At 40.2% G+C, this 18,242-nt stretch overlaps 3 protein-coding genes across 4 annotated transcripts in view; 1 reads left to right on the top strand and 2 right to left on the bottom strand.

The window, feature by feature from the left end:
• LOC310993711 (testis-expressed protein 2-like) overlaps positions 1 to 4,727 on the bottom strand; it is a 35,406-nt gene extending 30,679 nt beyond the window's left edge. The window contains exons 1-2 of one of the 2 annotated variants that reach the window (XM_083982152.1): positions 4,572 to 4,727; positions 3,976 to 4,075 (exon numbers count right to left, since the gene is read on the bottom strand). The gene's annotated coding sequence lies outside the window, so the exon portion shown is untranslated. The remainder of the gene's footprint in view (positions 1 to 3,975; positions 4,076 to 4,571) is intronic. The other variant, XM_083982153.1, reaches the window with a different exon arrangement.
• Positions 4,728 to 5,921: 1,194 nt separating this feature from the next.
• On the bottom strand, positions 5,922 to 6,806 carry LOC310984219 (myeloid-associated differentiation marker-like; the record flags this gene model as incomplete). The annotated part of the gene is made up of 1 exon (XM_083969377.1): positions 5,922 to 6,806. One exon carries the CDS (start codon positions 6,804 to 6,806, stop codon positions 5,922 to 5,924), a length of 885 nt encoding a protein of 294 aa, XP_083825503.1.
• Positions 6,807 to 14,180: 7,374 nt separating this feature from the next.
• On the top strand, positions 14,181 to 16,077 carry LOC310992200 (perforin-1-like; the record flags this gene model as incomplete). The annotated part of the gene is made up of 2 exons (XM_083980216.1): positions 14,181 to 14,716; positions 14,883 to 16,077. 2 exons carry the CDS (start codon positions 14,181 to 14,183, stop codon positions 16,075 to 16,077), a joined length of 1,731 nt encoding a protein of 576 aa, XP_083836342.1.
• Between the last annotated feature and the right edge of the window lie 2,165 nt (positions 16,078 to 18,242).

Genomic DNA, 18,242 nt, shown 5'->3' with positions numbered 1-18,242 from the left:
ATGACAAAAGACTACATTGTTATCAAGAGTGAGAGCAGCTCATGGGAGACTGGAATGGTTTGTGTTATATCATTGTGTTCCAGACTAATCTGCAGATCACGGTGAATGGCTGCTTGAAATTTGAAAGGAGTGGCTTTAATCTTGTAAAAGACAGCTGCACTACTCCTCGGGGCTCAATTTAAAACTGAAAATGAATGCACTGATGCTCAGATATCTTTTTTTTCCCCAGCAATTTTGCTCTCCCACAAAATTGTTCTGTTGAACGCACTGCAGCTCTGTGAAAGTCTCCCTTTCAAGCAAGAAACTCTGAAGTAATATTTATAGACTAGGCTATATTTATGCATCTTCTCACCTCCCACCTCATCTCTCTAGTAACAAGTGATTATTATGACGGCAGCGAGATGAATGGTGCTGTCAAGGCGCAACGCAGGCAGCACCTGAAACAAGCCTTGTAACTGCTGCTGCTGGCTGGCAGGCAGACACATTCACCCAATGTCTCAATAGTGGTCATTATTTCACTGGCCGGGCAGGTGAGGGAGCTGCACTTGTCTGTAACAATAGACATGAATGAGGACGGATCAGGAAAGGAAATGCTCAGTTACACAACAGCATTCTTCAACATTGAATGGCAGATCTTATGAGTGATGAGGAAGAACGGTCATGTCAACACAGATTTAGCACAAATGCACTGTGGATATCTTGATTTTGCACACTCCTCTGTCCACTACCAGTACTTTACTTACCACTATTCTATTGTCTATAGAGATCTACAATGAGGTCTATAGCAAATCAACAAAGACACACCCCAATGTGGAATTCTGAAAAGATTACATGGCCAACAACAAAGCCCTGGATGTTGTTCTGATAAAACCTAAGTTGCCTCCATAAGCACATGCTCATGTGACAAGAGGCTGGTTCTTAATGCCTTTGCATTGTTATAAAGACTGAAAACATTCACCTATCTGTCCTTTCCATCAGTCCTGCAAAAAAAATGTAAATAAATGCAGGATGACTTCTCTCCATCAGACAGCCAAGATGGTAAAACCGCAGTGAGGGCGGTTCGGTCGTAGAGCCACATTAACCAGAGCAGGTTCATGTTAGAAGAGGAGGCTTGGTTCGTATTGATTTCAATCCAAACAAGCCTCGAGTTATGATCTTGAAACAGTGACATGTTTAAGAGCTCAAAGCCAAATAACTGTAGATAAGCATATGACAGATGTCAGAAAGTTCCTTTTATTCCTGCAGGAGCAGGTCATAGGGCAAAATTGAAGACAATGCAAAAAATACTGTAAACTTCTTGAGCAATATGTTAAAGTCTTCTTTTATAAAATAAATCCAAACAGTGTGCCTGAATGAACAGACATCAAATTATTATAAGAAGTGATTGTACTGCTTTGTTAGGGCCAATTATAGAAAATATAATGCAGTCAATTGGGGTATGTTTCTTTTTCAATCCTTTTTTTAACTTACTAAAATGTATGAGAATATCTGCTCTCAGCTGCACTGAGCCTTGACGAAAGCATAATAATTTGGGCTGTGTAAAAATAGGCTCAACCCGGTGAGAACTTGGAAGCCACAAAATGAGTCAAAACCATGAGCAGGTGCACAGTCAACAGGGGTGTCGGCCAACTCCTACAATGAGAATGATAAGCAGCACAGGTTCCTCGTCTCATGTTGAGAGATGAATCCGACACACTCTGCTGAAGGAAAATAACACGGGTGAACCGATAAAAAACTCTCACACTTCTTGTTTTACCGCCTTAGAGAAAAAAACATCCTGCATTCAAACGGCTTAGTGTGTGACAGTGAAAAGTAAGGTAAAGTAAACATTCAGCACAGGCCTAAGCACATTTATTTTTAACAGACTTTCAGGGAATGAAGGCCTGATCCTTTCCAAATCATTTGGACATGCTGCCGGCTGTGGTGCAGTGTGATCTCTCTTCACCACACCTGCTGCTAAACCCCCCCACCCCCCGTCTCTCACAGGTGTTAGAATCCTATTTCTTGCTTTTCTTTCCTCAGAAAAAAAGAGACACCTTCCTCTCTCACTCATCCTCTCTGACATGACAGCTGAGTACACTGACACTGTGGGAAACTGCTGTGCCTCATCTGTGACAGATATCAGGTAAACCTGAGATTTACATACTTTATAATCATCACACAACATCATAAATATTATAAATAATAAATTTGCTACTATTTACTGCTACTATCTACTTTTTCCCACACACACATTAAAGAATTGCATGATATATCACTGGGAAATGTATGCCACTTTCTCCCAGCTCAGTATTGTTTTATTTCTTCCTCTAAATACTTTGGCCCCTACAGCTCTATGCATCCACTAACTCCAACCCTAATCTTGACTATTTAAAATATTAAAGCAGAAGTAAGCGATCTGGTGGTTTTGGCTAACTTCTTGTCAGCCGATGGAGTTAGCAGTCCCCGCCCTCGTCCCTACGTCACCACATTCACGCGCATCCCTTGGCTGCACACACAGAGAGGACCGCCCCTTTATGCCGTTCTCTCTCCTCATTGGATAAAGGTTGTAGGATACTAGGAAAGTTTTCTCCTCGGCTTACAGCAGAGCAGAGTGACTGACAGACCCGTGTTTCAGACCAAACACTCTATAGAAGTGATTGCCGTCGGAAGATAGAACTATTTAAGACTTATATTAACACAAACATTCCGCTTACTTCTGCTTTAACTACTGGGTATGTTCATATGCAACAATGTCTCACAGCATGCACAATGATTGATGGCTTTATTTTCTACAGACCAATTTATTTGGTGTTTTTGGATCATGATGAATACTGAAAAGCCTGATGCTAAAATGAAATAGTGATAATAATTTCACGATGACAAAGTGAAAACAGATGCTTCTGAATTTTTTTTGTTGTTGTTGCAAATTTATAAAAAAGGACATTTTTAAATATCACATTGAGATAACTATTCAGGCTCCAGGAATCCTGTGTGGAGAAGGAAAGACCAATTCTAGCTTCAAGTCTGGTTTCATCCAAATGTGATGCTTACTGTAGAACTGGAGCTGAATGCCTTGATCAGACCGGATCAGACCGGAGAACCGTGTTTGTCACAGTCTGAGAGTCCTTTGAATGTTTTTGTGCAAACACTGATTCACTGAGAGTTTCCTCCATCTCTACACATGGTCTCTGGAGCTCTGGGCCCAGTGGGTCTCAGGAACACTGAATCATAAGAACCTGAGCTAAACATCAGGTGTCAGAGCAGTGTCTTTATATTTATATCAATGTGATATTTTGGTTATTCATTTTACAAACAAACAAAAAACACCCCCAACCAATTCCAAAATTTAGTTTTTACTTTTAAAAAGCTCAAGCGAGATAACTGTAGGTGTTGAATTAGTTAAATGGGTGGGGGTCAGTATGCACAGTACGTTGCTTAACATTTAAAAGATACCTTGAGGTGAATGTGTGCAAAAAAACCTGTCAAACGCCTTACTGCTGTTGACTTTAACCATCCACACACCTCAGGGCCTTCACTTGAGGACCCAAGTCTTGAAGGGGGGGGGGGGGGGGGGGGGCATTTGCTAAATGTTTTGAATACAAAACAAGTCTTATCACACGCTCAAGGTCCTCTGGTGTGTGTGTGGAGTTTCTGAAAGTCAGCCATCCGATAGTTTGTCTGCCTATTAGAATTTCAGTTTGAAGCATCTGCAGATACCAGAGGTCTTATTTTGGATATTTTCCCATCTCCTACTTGTTGTTGGTGTGTGATTCTTCAGATTAGGCGTGTCACGAGACGAAATAAGCAAAGGTTTCCCTTTTTTTGCTCACAGATGTTTGCGTGCTTTCTGCTTGAGCCATCGCTCTCCTGTGCTAAGCTTCCTCATCTCTCTCCACTCTCTCTCTCTCTGTCTGGACTTTGGCTGCACTAAGGTCGTCTGTAGCTCAGGAAATGGATCAATAATGAGTTCAGATTTACTGGCAAAGTGCTTACCTTGTATCCTCAGTGCCATTCAATCCAGCCTGGGACTTAGGCTACATCTGCCTGCTGCTGGAGAGTCAGGTTTCACGTGTCCATGATGCTCAGGGGGCTTCTGAGAGAAACACATCAACAGAGAGAGAAATGCCAAATCATTACATGTTCTTGTACAAACACGGAGACAAACAGAGTGCATTTGTTTCTACACTGATAGTCGTTGTGTACAAAGGCTGAGGACTGTGACCTAATCATACAGTATGGTGAACAAAACGAAGAGCTTTCCCAGCACTGTTTAACATATGGCTGTGGCTGTAAGCAGCTGTATCGGCTAATTTACACGTTAACACGGGCTAAACAGAGACTTATCTCGCTCATTAGCAACAAGGACTGGTGAAACCAGCCTGTGTTGTTGGGAGTAGGAGATAACAAGCTAACAACGTTAAACTCTTTTAAATGCCGCGTTGTGTTAGTCTATTTAAATGGACTGGTTGAACAGAAAAAATCTCTAGCTAAAATTTGAATTCCACACTTGTTTTCAGAGTGTGTTGGACGAGGTCATGTCACCAAACTCGCACACAGTTTCAGTAGGAAACAAGTCAACGATAGCTCACCGTGTGACGGAGACTTCATTTTGTCGGGCGACACCGAACAAAACCGAACTTCCACAAACGCTTTCCCTCACCCGGTAACGTACAGCAGCGTTTATATTATCGACTCCACGTACCAAGTAGTTTCGCTCCTTGTGTCACTCAGCCTGTTGACAACTGACTAACCAGAGTCAGTTCCTTAAAGAAAAAAAAACCGTCTGAGTGCCGCGGCCAGGCCAGAGCAATCGAGAGCAGCTGGATAACAGGCCTGCTCAGCGCGCCGAGGGGCTGACGGTGGATATTTTCGACAGAGCTGCTGAGCAGGTCTGGAGCAGATGTGGGAAGGTAAACAGTGTAAAAAAATGCAAAGTTATTACAATGTTGCAGTATTTGGCTTATCGATGTAAGGAACAACGGTTAGATCCTGATACAAAAAGTGAATTAAACTCTTCAAATGTAACAACAACATTTATTTCAGAGAAAGGAATGCGCCTCCAAAACAAATGTTCTTGGTTTGACCTCATTATGTTTAAATAGGTTAATTAGTTTAGATCCATGGAAAATGCAGTCACACTTTACATTAAAGCCTGATGTGATGTATCTCATTAGAGACTTTACTCACAAAAATGGTACCACCCGATGCCTGTCTGCAATTGGAAAACACTCAGAATAGACTATTCGACACAATAAGTCAAATTCTCTGATTTACTATGGTGTTGTTAATGTGCTGCCATCTAGTGTTGGAGCATGGCAACTGTGCAGATCAAATCTGAAAGCATTACGGTGTGTGATCTAAAAAAAAAAAAAAAAAACATTGTTCTCGAAATCGTCATGATGTTTCAGTGATTAGACAAATATTTTTATTATAAGTTTGCATAGATAATAGCAATTTGCTATATATAGACATTATATTCCAAATTGTATGCTCACAGTTTGTTATTGAATTGCCTGCCACCATGAAGTTCACACACACACACACACACACACACACACACACACACACACACACACACACACACACACACACACACACACACACACACACACACACACACACACACACAACTATATCCATAAAGGATGTTGTGTGCGAATGAGTCACCTGTCACATAGTTCAGGTTGTAGTTGTTCAGTGTGTGAGTCATAGTGAAAGGGTCTATAAATGTCAATTCTTTCGGAGTAAAATGGTCATACATGTCATGGCTTTCAAGCACAATATGTAAACGATTTGTATGGGTCGAAAGAGTTTGATTACACAGCAATGATTAACAGCAAAGACATCCATTCAGTTTGACTTATAATAGTTGCCGAACACATTCCCTTCAAAAATATACATACAAAACCTCACATGCAGGACATTGAATGTGTATCATTTCATGCATGGCCCCTGTCACACAACAGTTTAATGGAGAACGCAAGGTCCACTGTATAAGCTAAAAGTGTGATACTGGCAACAACTGTTTCCATGATAACCAGCTCAAAAGCCTTCTCTGGGATAGTTTGTTGCAGGTGTTTCAGCTGCAGAATCTTGGTAAAACAAATAACGGTGGCCACCATGTAGAACAAGACCCCAATCAGACTGAAGCAGGCCAAGAATCGGTCAAATGGTAGGAAACATCGCCCAGCAAAGTCACCTAATATCACTACCAGCGTGATTAGAGACATGAGGACACAGACGCCGTATGATACGCAGGAAACCCATAGCTGCCAACGTTGTACTCCACTAGATGATCCACAAGCCACTTCCACAACCAGGGGAATCATCTGACAACCTCCCCACAGTTGGAGTAGCTTGAGGAGACCAGGAACGCTGCCCATGTAGCCTCTTTGTTCATGGGCCTGGGTGCGAAGGACGTAGGACTCTGAGGAGTAGGCCAGGAAGGTGAGACAGGAGACCGCAGCGGCTGCCACGGGCCGTGGAGACAAATTTTGGTGATCCATGATTATCCAAGGGAAAACCACGGAGGTGCTGAGACACATCAGCGCGCCCAATACCGCCACCGTCATGGTCAGGTTCTTCCAGGATATTGGGATGAGGCTGTGAAACTGGATGACGCTGAGAATGTGGATGAGGAGAGTGAGGGTGAAGAAGAAGCACCAGGTGAACATGCAGAAGATCCTGAACGATGTGAGGCAAACTAGATCCGTGTCCAGCGAAGCCACAAGACTGAAGGTCGTACAACTGGATAAGACTTCCCATGTTCGCACGACAAAAAGTGGACTGGTGAAGTCTTTGGCCTCCAGTACAATCACAGGCATTGTCACAGTGTTAAATCTGAGCGATTCAGTATCCAAGAGTTACGGTATCCTTATAGGTGCATCAAATAATACCTCAGTCCCAGTTCCTCAAGCGTTTCAATCCCCCTTATCCACTTGATATTGAGTTCTGAAAGACAATCCAGAATAGTCCATGGAAACAGCCACTTTAGATAAATCTTTAAACACTTCCTTCTACCAGTGCTTCATCCTTTTTACATTCAAGGTGACTTCAAAATAGAGACTCTTAATACATATACGGTATGTACATATATTGGAGCACTGCTGCTGTCAAAACAGGCCTCGCCTACTTCCTTTTTGAAATTGCAGCAGTGCTTTCAGTCTCACTGAAGGTAGGTGCAGTTACCACATAAAAAAGCAAATGCAAACAAACCTATCTTCCTCCCACTCTCGATTCTCATGAAATGTTGTTCCTTTTTTTCTGAGGTAATAAACTACAGAAAGCACAGGCTCTTCTGACTCTGCAGGCATAACTTTGGCGCTGCTTTCCTGTCACCTCTTGACCTCACTGTTAGCACGATATTATACTGTATATGTATTGCGTAATATGTGGTCACAGGTGTTTCTTTAAAGGGTTCTTTACATTGTTTTTAAGCTCAGTGTGCTGCAGTTGTTTTTGGATAATATCTGATTGGTGCGTATAGACAATGAAGGGAAGTGTTACTTTGAGGTGTGAACGGATGTGGATCCGCTATCTAAGGGCTCAAATCTCATATTTGAACAGACAAAAAGTAGAGGTTATTTGTGTCTGTGCTCTTATTGTCTAAATTCATTTATGTGAATGCTGAATACATTTGTATGTTTTCACAGGGTACAGACATGCTTCTGTGTATTTACACAAGCACAAAGAGTCTTCTGAGGATCCCAGCCAATCACTTTGCCTCTGTGTATCACCACACCTGCTCTCTGTGTTATAAATAGACAATGGATACATCAATTCCCTCGTGTCACACAGCTCAAGTTCAAAAACTTCTGTTTTGACTGAAGGAGAAGACTGTCAAAAAAAGATGAGCCTGCCAGTACAGACTCAAGGCTGTGGTGGAGTTTTTATTCATCTGTATGCTGTTTTTTAAAAGGAAAGATATAACTCAATCAGTTCACCATGGTTAGGTTCAGTCGCGTAGGCACGAAAACCCTGCCCACCCAGACAGTTTGCACCAGTTATTGGACATCGTATGACCAAATAACCGTGCAAATACGCACCTGTGTAAGACCATAGTCTTACACAGAAGAAAAAGTGTTTTTTTTTTTTTAACACCGTTTCACCGGCTCTCACTGTAGTGTATTATGTAGCCTACTGTTATTATGTAGACTATAAGCTGTCAATCTCCTGGCAAAAGTTTCTGCCCACCCACTTTAATGCATGCCCAGCCACCGGCCAATTTCTGGCTCGCTACGCTACTGTTCAGTTGTGTTTGATTTTTAAACTTTTTCATCAAATTGACAGACAGAAACACTGTCAATCTGTTGCTCAGTTATTTTTTTAAATAATATAATTCACAAGGAACTGACATAAGAACAGATTTTCTAGAATTAACGTATATGCAATTGTGACATGAATAGGTCACATTTGTAGCCGTTTCTACAGAAACCTAGCACCCTTCAGTGGTAAAACATATGAACTGCAGCCTTTCAGAGTAAAGTAAACATCAGAGTGAGCTGCCTGTAGTGCTCACTGAAAGGCAGCAGAGGATGGACATCTCCAAGTTATCAACAAGTAAAGAGTAGAAGGAAACCCCATTTGTTGCTTATTACTATTGCCTCTCTATTTGCACATTCGATTACCGGCAACTAAATTTCAAAATAAGAGCAAAACTAACAAGCAAAAATAACAGCAAAGTTAATAGGAGTAAAGATTTGCAACTCAAAAATTAATGATTATAACTGTGTTAAATGAGCTACAGTAGAAGTGCTTCTATATCAACCCTAATTTGATCATATCATTGATCATATTTCTCTGCATGTTCTACAACTTTTCATAGGCCTACATATCAAAACATGTGATATACAAACAAATCAGAATAGAAGCATCATTTATATAACAACAAGTGCAACTAAATTTTGTCAGAAAAACAGATGTGTAGCCCAAAAATACATAAGGAGCAATTTAAAAGATAATACATAAATAAAATACAGTTACAATATAGGAACTATGGCAGAAATGATATTTTATAGTCTTCAGATAATAGTGACAGGACCTGCTTTAACACATGAAACTGCAATGTCCTAAATGAAATTATTGATATGACAGTGATAAAGTCTTTTGGTTCGTTTTTAGACAATAGTAGACATAATGAACTTTCACCATATGCCAGTGATAAAGGTCTAAGCTACAAAGTTAAAGCCTTTCATTTTAATGACAACAAAAATTATACTTGTTTTAATTTTATTTGCGTGATACTTGAATTTATACTTCCTCATTCCAAGAAAGGTTCCATTTACTCATAATGAGAAAAGTGTTAAGTACGTCAGATGAGCAAAGGGCAAAGGCCAGTTGTGACATTTTGGACTGGGTTGGGTGTAGTGTAGGTTCTCTGATCAAACACTTGATAAGCAGCCAGGTTACCATTGCAAAATAGGGTTTTATTTTCCTCACGTCAGTGGATAAGCTACTGTATCTACTTTCATAGATGGTTGAGTTGTGTTGAATTTTAAGGTGGGATGCATCTGCAGCCTTGTAGCAATAATAGAGAGCACAGTCCCGTCTCATGACACAGGAAGTCCTGCGTGCATCGTTTGACTCACTGTTATTATTTGTGACATTTGTTCAATCAGCCAGTCAAAAAATCCACACAATTAATAAATATCCATGTTTAACTGTTTTACAACAAAACTGCATTTACTGTAAATGATGAGGATTGATAAATATAGGATGGATGAGGTCATATGAGTCATTTCTCTTATTACTGTTGGGTGTAGTTTTCACAAAGATCTTCAACCATGATATAAAAAAAAAGAAGGAAGAGGAATGCAAACTTCATATTAATGTATATTTTACAATTTACAGAACGGTCTGACGGATATAACTGGATTGATGCATTAATCTTGAACTAGAAAAGGCAAAAATGATCATACAGCCCATTTTCTGTATCACTTATTACTGTGTGTTTCTCAAAAGAATGTCGAGTGCTGCTGAGAGACAATTCATTTAACTAAATCTACAAAATGAAACTTCCCCGAAGGACCCTGACCACATGAGACACAGAAAACCATTTCAACAAAACGGAACTAAAACCAAATGTGTGATACTTTGGTTGAGGTGTGGCTGGCTGCTTTGACCAAGCTGCAGTAAAACAGTCTTTTTCTGCTCAAAAGTCACAGCTACAAATGATGAATCTATCATGAATCAAGTTAACAAGAAAAACTTCCTGTGATGGTATTGGAAGCTTTTGTGATCCCTGTTTGTAATCGCACACATCATTTAATATACAGTATACTGTATATGCTCAAAGATTGTTTGGCAGTGTTTTAGGGTGGCATGCATCTGCAAAACTTGCAGCAGTGACAGTTCTACTACACAGGAAGTGTGCTCATCTCTGGAGGTTAGTCTAGCTCCATGTTTTAAGGCCAACCCAATTTTTTTGTAGGTTGACATCATTGTCACAGGTCTGTCATGCATATCTCACTTCATCTTTCTCCCACACGCGTTAAGTTCTTACTGTATTTGGTTTGTTTTAAGTACTTTGTTCAATTGCTTTAACATACCGTAACTACAGGTTTTCTTGTTGCTTTGACCATTGTCTCATTTGACTATTTTCTATCAAATCACTTTAAACTGTCTTCTTATACAGTATGTATAAAAGAACAAGGACAGCCACATGTGCGCACGTGCACACACTCACACACACTGTAACCACATTTGCATTTTTTTGCTGCAACTCTTAAGCTAAAACCTCCTCATAGAGCTATAGGTCACAATATGGTAATCTGACATATTTTGACCGACCCAATTGATCTAACTACAAATGTTGCACTGCCTACACTCTGCAACAGTCTGACAGGTCCGCTAGCTCCACTTCTTCACCTGTTATCTCAGCAAGTATCTGGAGGTCATGCAGGATCACCTCTGTTGGACTGGGTGGTGGCATGTTCACCAGCTCTGCCAGTGTGGGAAGAGTCAGACTCAACATAACAATGCTTACATGAATGAAAGAATGAATGAATATTTATTTTCATGCCACCATTGTGGCCCATCCCATGGGATTACAAGACTCATTTACTGACAAATCAAAAACTAGACAGTCCTTCCTGTTGGTATTACTGTAACTGCCACACAAGTGCAACACATAAATAAACAACTTACCGTAAGATTACTTTCAGTTCTCATCTGTATCGCTCTTCGTCTCATTGCCCAGGCCTTTTCAAGAAAGAAAATGCAAATATTTTCAACTGAAAAAGATGTTCTAGCTTCTCAACATCGTCCAACCACACAAATTATTACTGTACTTATAAATAGGTCTAGTAAGTGTAAATGTAAAGGTCTGTAATCTGATGGTAAAACCATATAGTGCAGATTACATATTATTGTGAGGTGTAAATGAATTATCCAGTTTGATTTCACCCACCTGTATATGTTGTACAAAAAATGTGATGGGAGATGTTTTTCATTAATCTTCCATATTTTTTAAATGAACAGCTGAAATGGGTAGTTTTGTCTAATGGCCTCATAAAATAAGTCATAAAAAGTCTCATGCAGGCGCCCAAGTGTCTCACAATGTAGAGCGTGTTACACTCGGAAGAACAAGTTCAAGTCTACCTCATGGCCCTTTACCGCCATCGCCTTTCCTGTCACTCTCTCAAGTTAATAGTAAAAATGTCTAATAAAGTTAACCCCCTCAGCTTCCTCTGATATGTATCCCACTGGCTTTGCTGTGCTAGCTGATATCATTACATTATATTTCACAGTAACAGACAGGTATTGACACAAAGATTGCTCCCTCTTTATGTGCTTTACATCTATCCTAACATACAGTATCTATTTGGCAAATAATAAAAAAACATGCCTTTGTTGGAAGATGGAAGGCTGGAAGGCTGCGAAATGTGCTTCTGCCCATTATTTTAATGCTGTAACCCAGGAAGTTGTCAGAGGGTGCTTTCTGGGTTACAGGGTTGAAGCATCCAACCCTGAGGTGCTACAAGATTTTCAGTTTCTAAATGTATTACTTTCTAATTGTATCAGTGCTCAAGTACATTGAAATACCCTATTGCTGTTCATATCATTACATCTGTTTGATATTGTTTCAGTTTTAACTCCAGAGAACTGGCAAGGGGATAATATATATAGGCTACTTTGCATGGCCTTTTGTCACTCAATGGGATGGGTGGTAACTACAACTTGTTTTAAGTTTTGATATGTCTCTGTGGTGCAGTTTCTGCTGCAGCGGGCTGTCCCCCGCAGGGAACACACAGACACAGGGTGGGTGTGAAGATGATCTATTTCTGAAAGCTTTTGTCCTGCAGGTTCAACCTTATTTTATTTTATTTCTTATTTTCTTTATATTTTTTTGACTCATGTGATGTCACATTGTCATTTAATCCACTTGTGACTTTTCCTCATTAGTTGCAAAATCTGTCCGTAAAGCATCAACAAAGACAAAACAGGTGTTTGTGTGATTTTAAGAAGTTAAAGAAAATGGTGTTTGGTTTTGTGCTTAATATGAAATACTTAAAGCAGAAGTAAGCAGAATGTTTGTGTTAATATAAGTCTTAAATAGTTCCGACAGCAATCACTTACATAGCGTGTTTGGTCCGAAACACGGGTCTGTCAGTCACTCTGCTCTGCTGTAAGCCGAGGAGAAAACTTCTTGTATACTTCCTTGTATCCTACAAGCTTTATCCAATGAGGAGAGAGAACGGCATGAAGGGCTGTGTGTGCAGCCAAGGGATGCACGTGAATGTGGTGATGTAGGGACGAGGACCAATAGACAAAAAGTTAGCCAAAACGACCGGATCGCTTATTATTATTATTCATAAATGAATGAAAATGTGTAGGTTGTCATATCAGGTGGTTGCCCAAGTTTTTCAAGAATATGAACCAATTTAAATGTATTTCAGAATTAGATACAATGAAGATTACAGTTCTCCAAAAACAATAGTTATTATAGCTAGGAAAGGAGGCACTAAACTGATACTACACTGTTAAAATGTATTACGGTTCTACTAACAACACAATATCATTATAGTTGTGTCTAAAGGAAATTCAGCAGGGGAGTCATAAAATGGCGTAGAATGGGAGGAACTGAAACCCAAAATAAAGGAAGAGAAACACATTCGCATAAGAGTAAGAATAATAAACAAGAAATAAATGTCTTTGATTTATTTTATTTTATTTATATGTAATACTGAGGTGTATATTCAAAAATGTATGAGCATGTGTAGGTTGTCATATCAAGTGGTGTCCCAAGTCTTTCAAGAATATGAAGCAGTAGAGAAACATGTTTACATAAAATAGGGAGGTCAAATCATGGGGATAATGACCAAAAACACATGCTGAGGCAAGAAAGATGGAATTTCAAACTTTTATTTTTTATTTATTCTCAAAAGGACATTGAGGTTTTACCCTCAATCGCTCGCCATTCGGGGGGCGAACAGTTTACTCATTTTGTAATGAGTAAACTGTTTTTGTCGGCCTTGCTCTTCATGCTGTATCTGTGGCACCATCAAATAATTATAGCTCCCTAATATTAGGTTAAAGTTAGGTTAAACTCTCAGTTCCTTCCAGTATTAAAAACCCACTGATGGTGCTCTCCTATGGTTGACAGACATAATTTGAAAATATTATCCACAATTAAGTGTTTACTTTAATAAACTAAACTAAAAAACCCACACACACACACATACACACACACATGCATGCACACAGACATCCAACCACACTCCAAAAAAGAAAAACCACCAAAACCTGGTTAATCATAGAAACAAATGTGAGAATCACGTATGCAGTCAAGACTCCACCTCCACATGAAAACTATAACAGGGCTCAGATATTGTAAGATAGTGGACAGGGCATGCTATCAACAGTGGAGGTAAGGTAATACCTCAGAGATCTTCCTACCTGAAAAGACTAGTTTGAGTAGACAATTGTTTCATATTAAATACTTCACTTTGTCATAACCTTGGTGCAGTTAAAAAGTTCTACATTGTTTGCAAGTTTGCATTTAGTCGTTTCTTTTTCTTCTGCCATCGATGCCATTTTATCTTCCATACGGAGATACCATGGACTTTGCAGAATAGTTTCTCACATCAAATTCATTGTATTCCAACTTTCTTGAAGTCATTTAGTTCATGCATACCGATACGTAGATTACATTTTAACTTTTTCTTTTGTCTTCTTCTCTCACTTATTGTTCCATACAGATGGCTCTGCTGTGGCAACTCATGCTCCTGTGCTGGGCATGGAGTCCTCTGTGTCTGCCATCAAGAGTCAGCTTCATTGGGACACCTCAAGAGTGTGAAAAGGCACACTTTGTCCCTGGTTACAATCTGGGTGGAGAAGGCTTTGACATCGTCACCATGGAGCGGAAAAGTGCCTATGTCATCGACACTGAAACATGGAAGCTCAAAGATGGCACTTGCAAGCTTTACAGGAACAACTACATGAATGGGGAAAAACAGAAGGTACCAGTTTCTGTGGCGGACTGGAGAACCCTCCCCAAGTGCAGTTTAAAGGTATCCACAATTGAATATGATTCTGTCGAAACTCTTGTCAACGACTCCACATCGTCTGTGTCCAATGATTGGAAGATCGGCCTTGAAGTCCCTGTACACCCCGATGTGACCGTTGGTGTTGGGTTAGGAGGTTCCCACTCCAGAGATGCAACCTTTGGAATGCAAAAGTCAAAAAAAGACCGCTACAGCTTCTTTCGTCACAGTGTCTACTGTAAATTCTATAAGTGAGTATGTGAACATCATCGTTTTCTTGAGATTAACAGTCAATTTATCTGTCTGTTTTCTTTGACTCTGGTGCTTTGTTTTACAGTTGTGCTGTAAAGCTAACAATACCTATACTAAAAAAAGAAACGTAACATGTAAATTCTCTGTATTCTCTCTGTTTCACAGCTACAGAATGGCAACAAATCCTCCACTGAGTCATGATTTTCAAACAGCTGTCAACTCTCTTCCTGCCTATACACAAAAAGATGAGTCATCGTTTCGCGATCTAATAGACACCTATGGTACACATTACATCCTAAAAGTGTCTCTGGGAGGAGAAATAAAAGCAATCACTGCTGTCAAGACTTGTGAGGCAACCATGAACGGAATGTCCTCAACAGAGGTGAAAGATTGTTTGTCAGTCGAGGCCTCAGCTAGTTTTGCCAAAACAGCCAGTATAACGGCCATGACCAAGCATTGTCAGGAAAAAAAGAAGAAATTAAACCACAACCAAAGTTTCAGCAGTATGTTTAATGAGCGTAACACAGAGGTCATTGGTGGAAACATTGAAGGAACTGATATTCTCTTTCAAGGCCAATCAAATCCTTCTGTGTATAACAATTGGCTAAACTCACTGAAAACTATCCCTGATGTGGTCAGATACGACTTAAAGCCCCTGCACACCATACTGCCAAACGGTCATCCTGCGCAGGCCGGACTCAAGATAGAGGTGGAGAAGTACATCATGAAAAATGCTGTGTTGAAGAAATGTTCAGAAACCTGTAAGATTGGGCATCGATCTGGCACAAGGGATCCTTGTGCTTGTGTCTGTAACAGTAATCAGAATATGAAGTCAAACTGCTGTCCTGCTGCCAAAGGTCTCGCAACTCTAGAGGTATTTAAGCTTTATGCACAGGATCTCTATGGTGATGTATCGACTAAGACAGATGGTTCAGTGGAGGTCAAATATGGTGATCAGACAAAGCGCACCATGATCATAAGTAACAATGACAATCCTAGATGGCCAGAGAGATTTGAATTTGGAAGTATCAGCATCAACATGAAAAATAAACTCACGTTCAGTATTTATGATGAGGATACTTACTGGAATAGTGATCTGCTTGGTGAGTGTTCATTTGATCTGCGTAGTGGGACAGTGATAGACAGCTGCATGTTAGATCATGGTACCTTCTTCTTTTCCTACAAAGTGCAGTGTGCACCAAGTCTTGGTGGTCAACAGTGTCAGGACTACATATCTTCCCCAATGAGTCCCTCTCTGTCCAAGGTCTTCTACACAAGAAACGGGGTCCTTGCTGGAGAGTCAGGGGACAAACACCCAAACTTGTTCAGTCAGTCAGGTGGAGGTCAGCTGCTGAAGTGATGGAGGCCTTAGGTGACAACAGGATAACTGTATCATTCTATGGTCAATATCTTGCTTATAGTTAAATGGCATCTTTTACACTTTTATTTTCTTATATTTCATTTCTTTGACTTGTGTGAAAAATAATTTCAAATGACATTTAATCTCATTATGGCTTTTCCTGTTTAGTTGCAAAATCTGCCAATAAAGCATCAACAAAGACAAAACAGGTGTCTGTGTGATTTAATGGAACTACAAGAAAATGCTTTTTTTTTTTTTTTTGCTTTATATCTGATACTGAGGTGTATATTCATAATATATTAGCATGTGTAGGCTGTCATTTCAGGTGATTGCCCAAGTTTTTAAAGAATATGAACCAATTTAAATACATTTCAGGTATTAAGTTTTATAGAGTCTTGAATGAGATAATGATGATGGTTACGATTATGAGTTACTAAAACCAGGAACAAAGGCACTATTACACTTACACTCTACCTTGCTCTTCATGCTGGTATCAGTGGCAGCACCTTTAAAGGTCCAGTGTGTAAAATGGGCGTTCAGATTCTAGATTGCAGTTCTCACTCACTCTCTTACACTCACCCCTCCCATCGGTAAAGTGACGATGGCCTCTGAGGACAAAAATACTTGTTTACCACGACTGGAACGATTGGGAATATTACAGTAAGTCTGCTGTTTTACTCCTTCTTTTCTTCCACCTTCTTCTTCGTTGGCTTTAAGTATAATTATAAGGCAATAAAAACGAAACAAATTTTATTTTATAGTGATTATGCACTTATACAAATATATTCATGGGTAGTATATTCAGATTTTGCCAATGAGCCTTGCCAAATATTACACACTGGACCTTGAAAGAATTCTAGCTCTGTAATTTGAAGTTAAAGGGCTCTAATTCCGTGGCGCAGCGCAGGGTGGCGCAGCCGGTGCAGTGGTAATTTTATCCGGTGCAACACTGTGCGCAGCGAATTTGGTAATTTGGTAGACCGAGGTGCACAAAGATGGGTCTGGCGGCGCAGCAGGGGGAGGTGTCGTTAGGTTCGTTCAAGATGAACTGCGCCTCACCTGGAAGGCTCCATATATACACTGTATATGGAGTGCCTTCAAGTTACTAGTACCCCCATTTGAGAACCACTGGTCTAGTACTTTGTATTTTTCTCTGATCACTGTCCAGTGAAAACCACATACCTTCATGTGTGATGATTCATTCTCAAGTTATCAGTCAATAATGGGTTTAGAAACTCTCCTACATCTCAGGAAAATGAAAACACAAAACAACACAACATTTGAATAACCTAGGAATTTTACTCACAAGGTTTTAAACAAGGTTGTATTTTTACTATCCGATATAAAGATGATATTTTGGAGATACATGGTTGTCATTGGTCAGCAGTGATATTAATTCAACAACTGCGCCCTCAAGCCCAATGAGTCCTTTAGAATCCTGTAGCTACTGTACAGAATAAACTTCACTCCTCTCCTAGTATAGGTTGGTTCCAAAAATTCATCATTTTGTCAAGGAGGTTGTACCTTTGTATGGTGCCACTGAGTTTAAGGGCTCTACTTTGGTAGACTAGGTGCAGGCGAGGCGCATCTGCCCTGCGCCTCGCCTTCGCTTCGCCAACGGGGAGTGGCCAGGAGCAGATTGCGATTTTGCTTCGAGACGCAGCGGAGCGCATCCCGCCTACTTCCCTCCCACCGGCGCAAATGGCATAGAGGGAGGAGAGAAGGCGTGGAGTGGGTTTGACACAGCCGAGTCAGATCTTCACCAATCAAATGAGCTCCTCTCCTCGCCTTTAAATCCGCCGCGCGCGCAAGGCGGACGTTTGATTTCACCGTGGAAGAGAAGATTTGAATCAGCACCTACAGATTACAGCATAGACAGTACATCTATTATCGATTGTCCCGTCACACTTATGACACATCAAAGGCTGCACAGATGAAAGATGAGGATGGATTACTGCTGTGTTGACACTACACGATTATCTGCTATATTTATGTATTTACTTATTGATTTATTGAGCCGCATCGTCACGCGACCATAACAAATAAAACTGAAAACAAATAAACCACAAGCAGCCTGGCATCATAGTGAGCAGATATTCACAACTCCATCTCAGGTAAATTCTAAAGAAAAAAGAAAAAGAGAGACGCTCCGTGATCTCCGTTAC

Source organism: Trachurus trachurus (assembly GCF_905171665.1).
Source record: "Trachurus trachurus genome assembly, chromosome: 1".
Lineage (NCBI taxonomy): Eukaryota > Metazoa > Chordata > Actinopteri > Carangiformes > Carangidae > Trachurus > Trachurus trachurus.
Note: the sequence above shows the minus strand (reverse complement) of the source record. Positions and strands in the feature narration are given on the sequence as shown.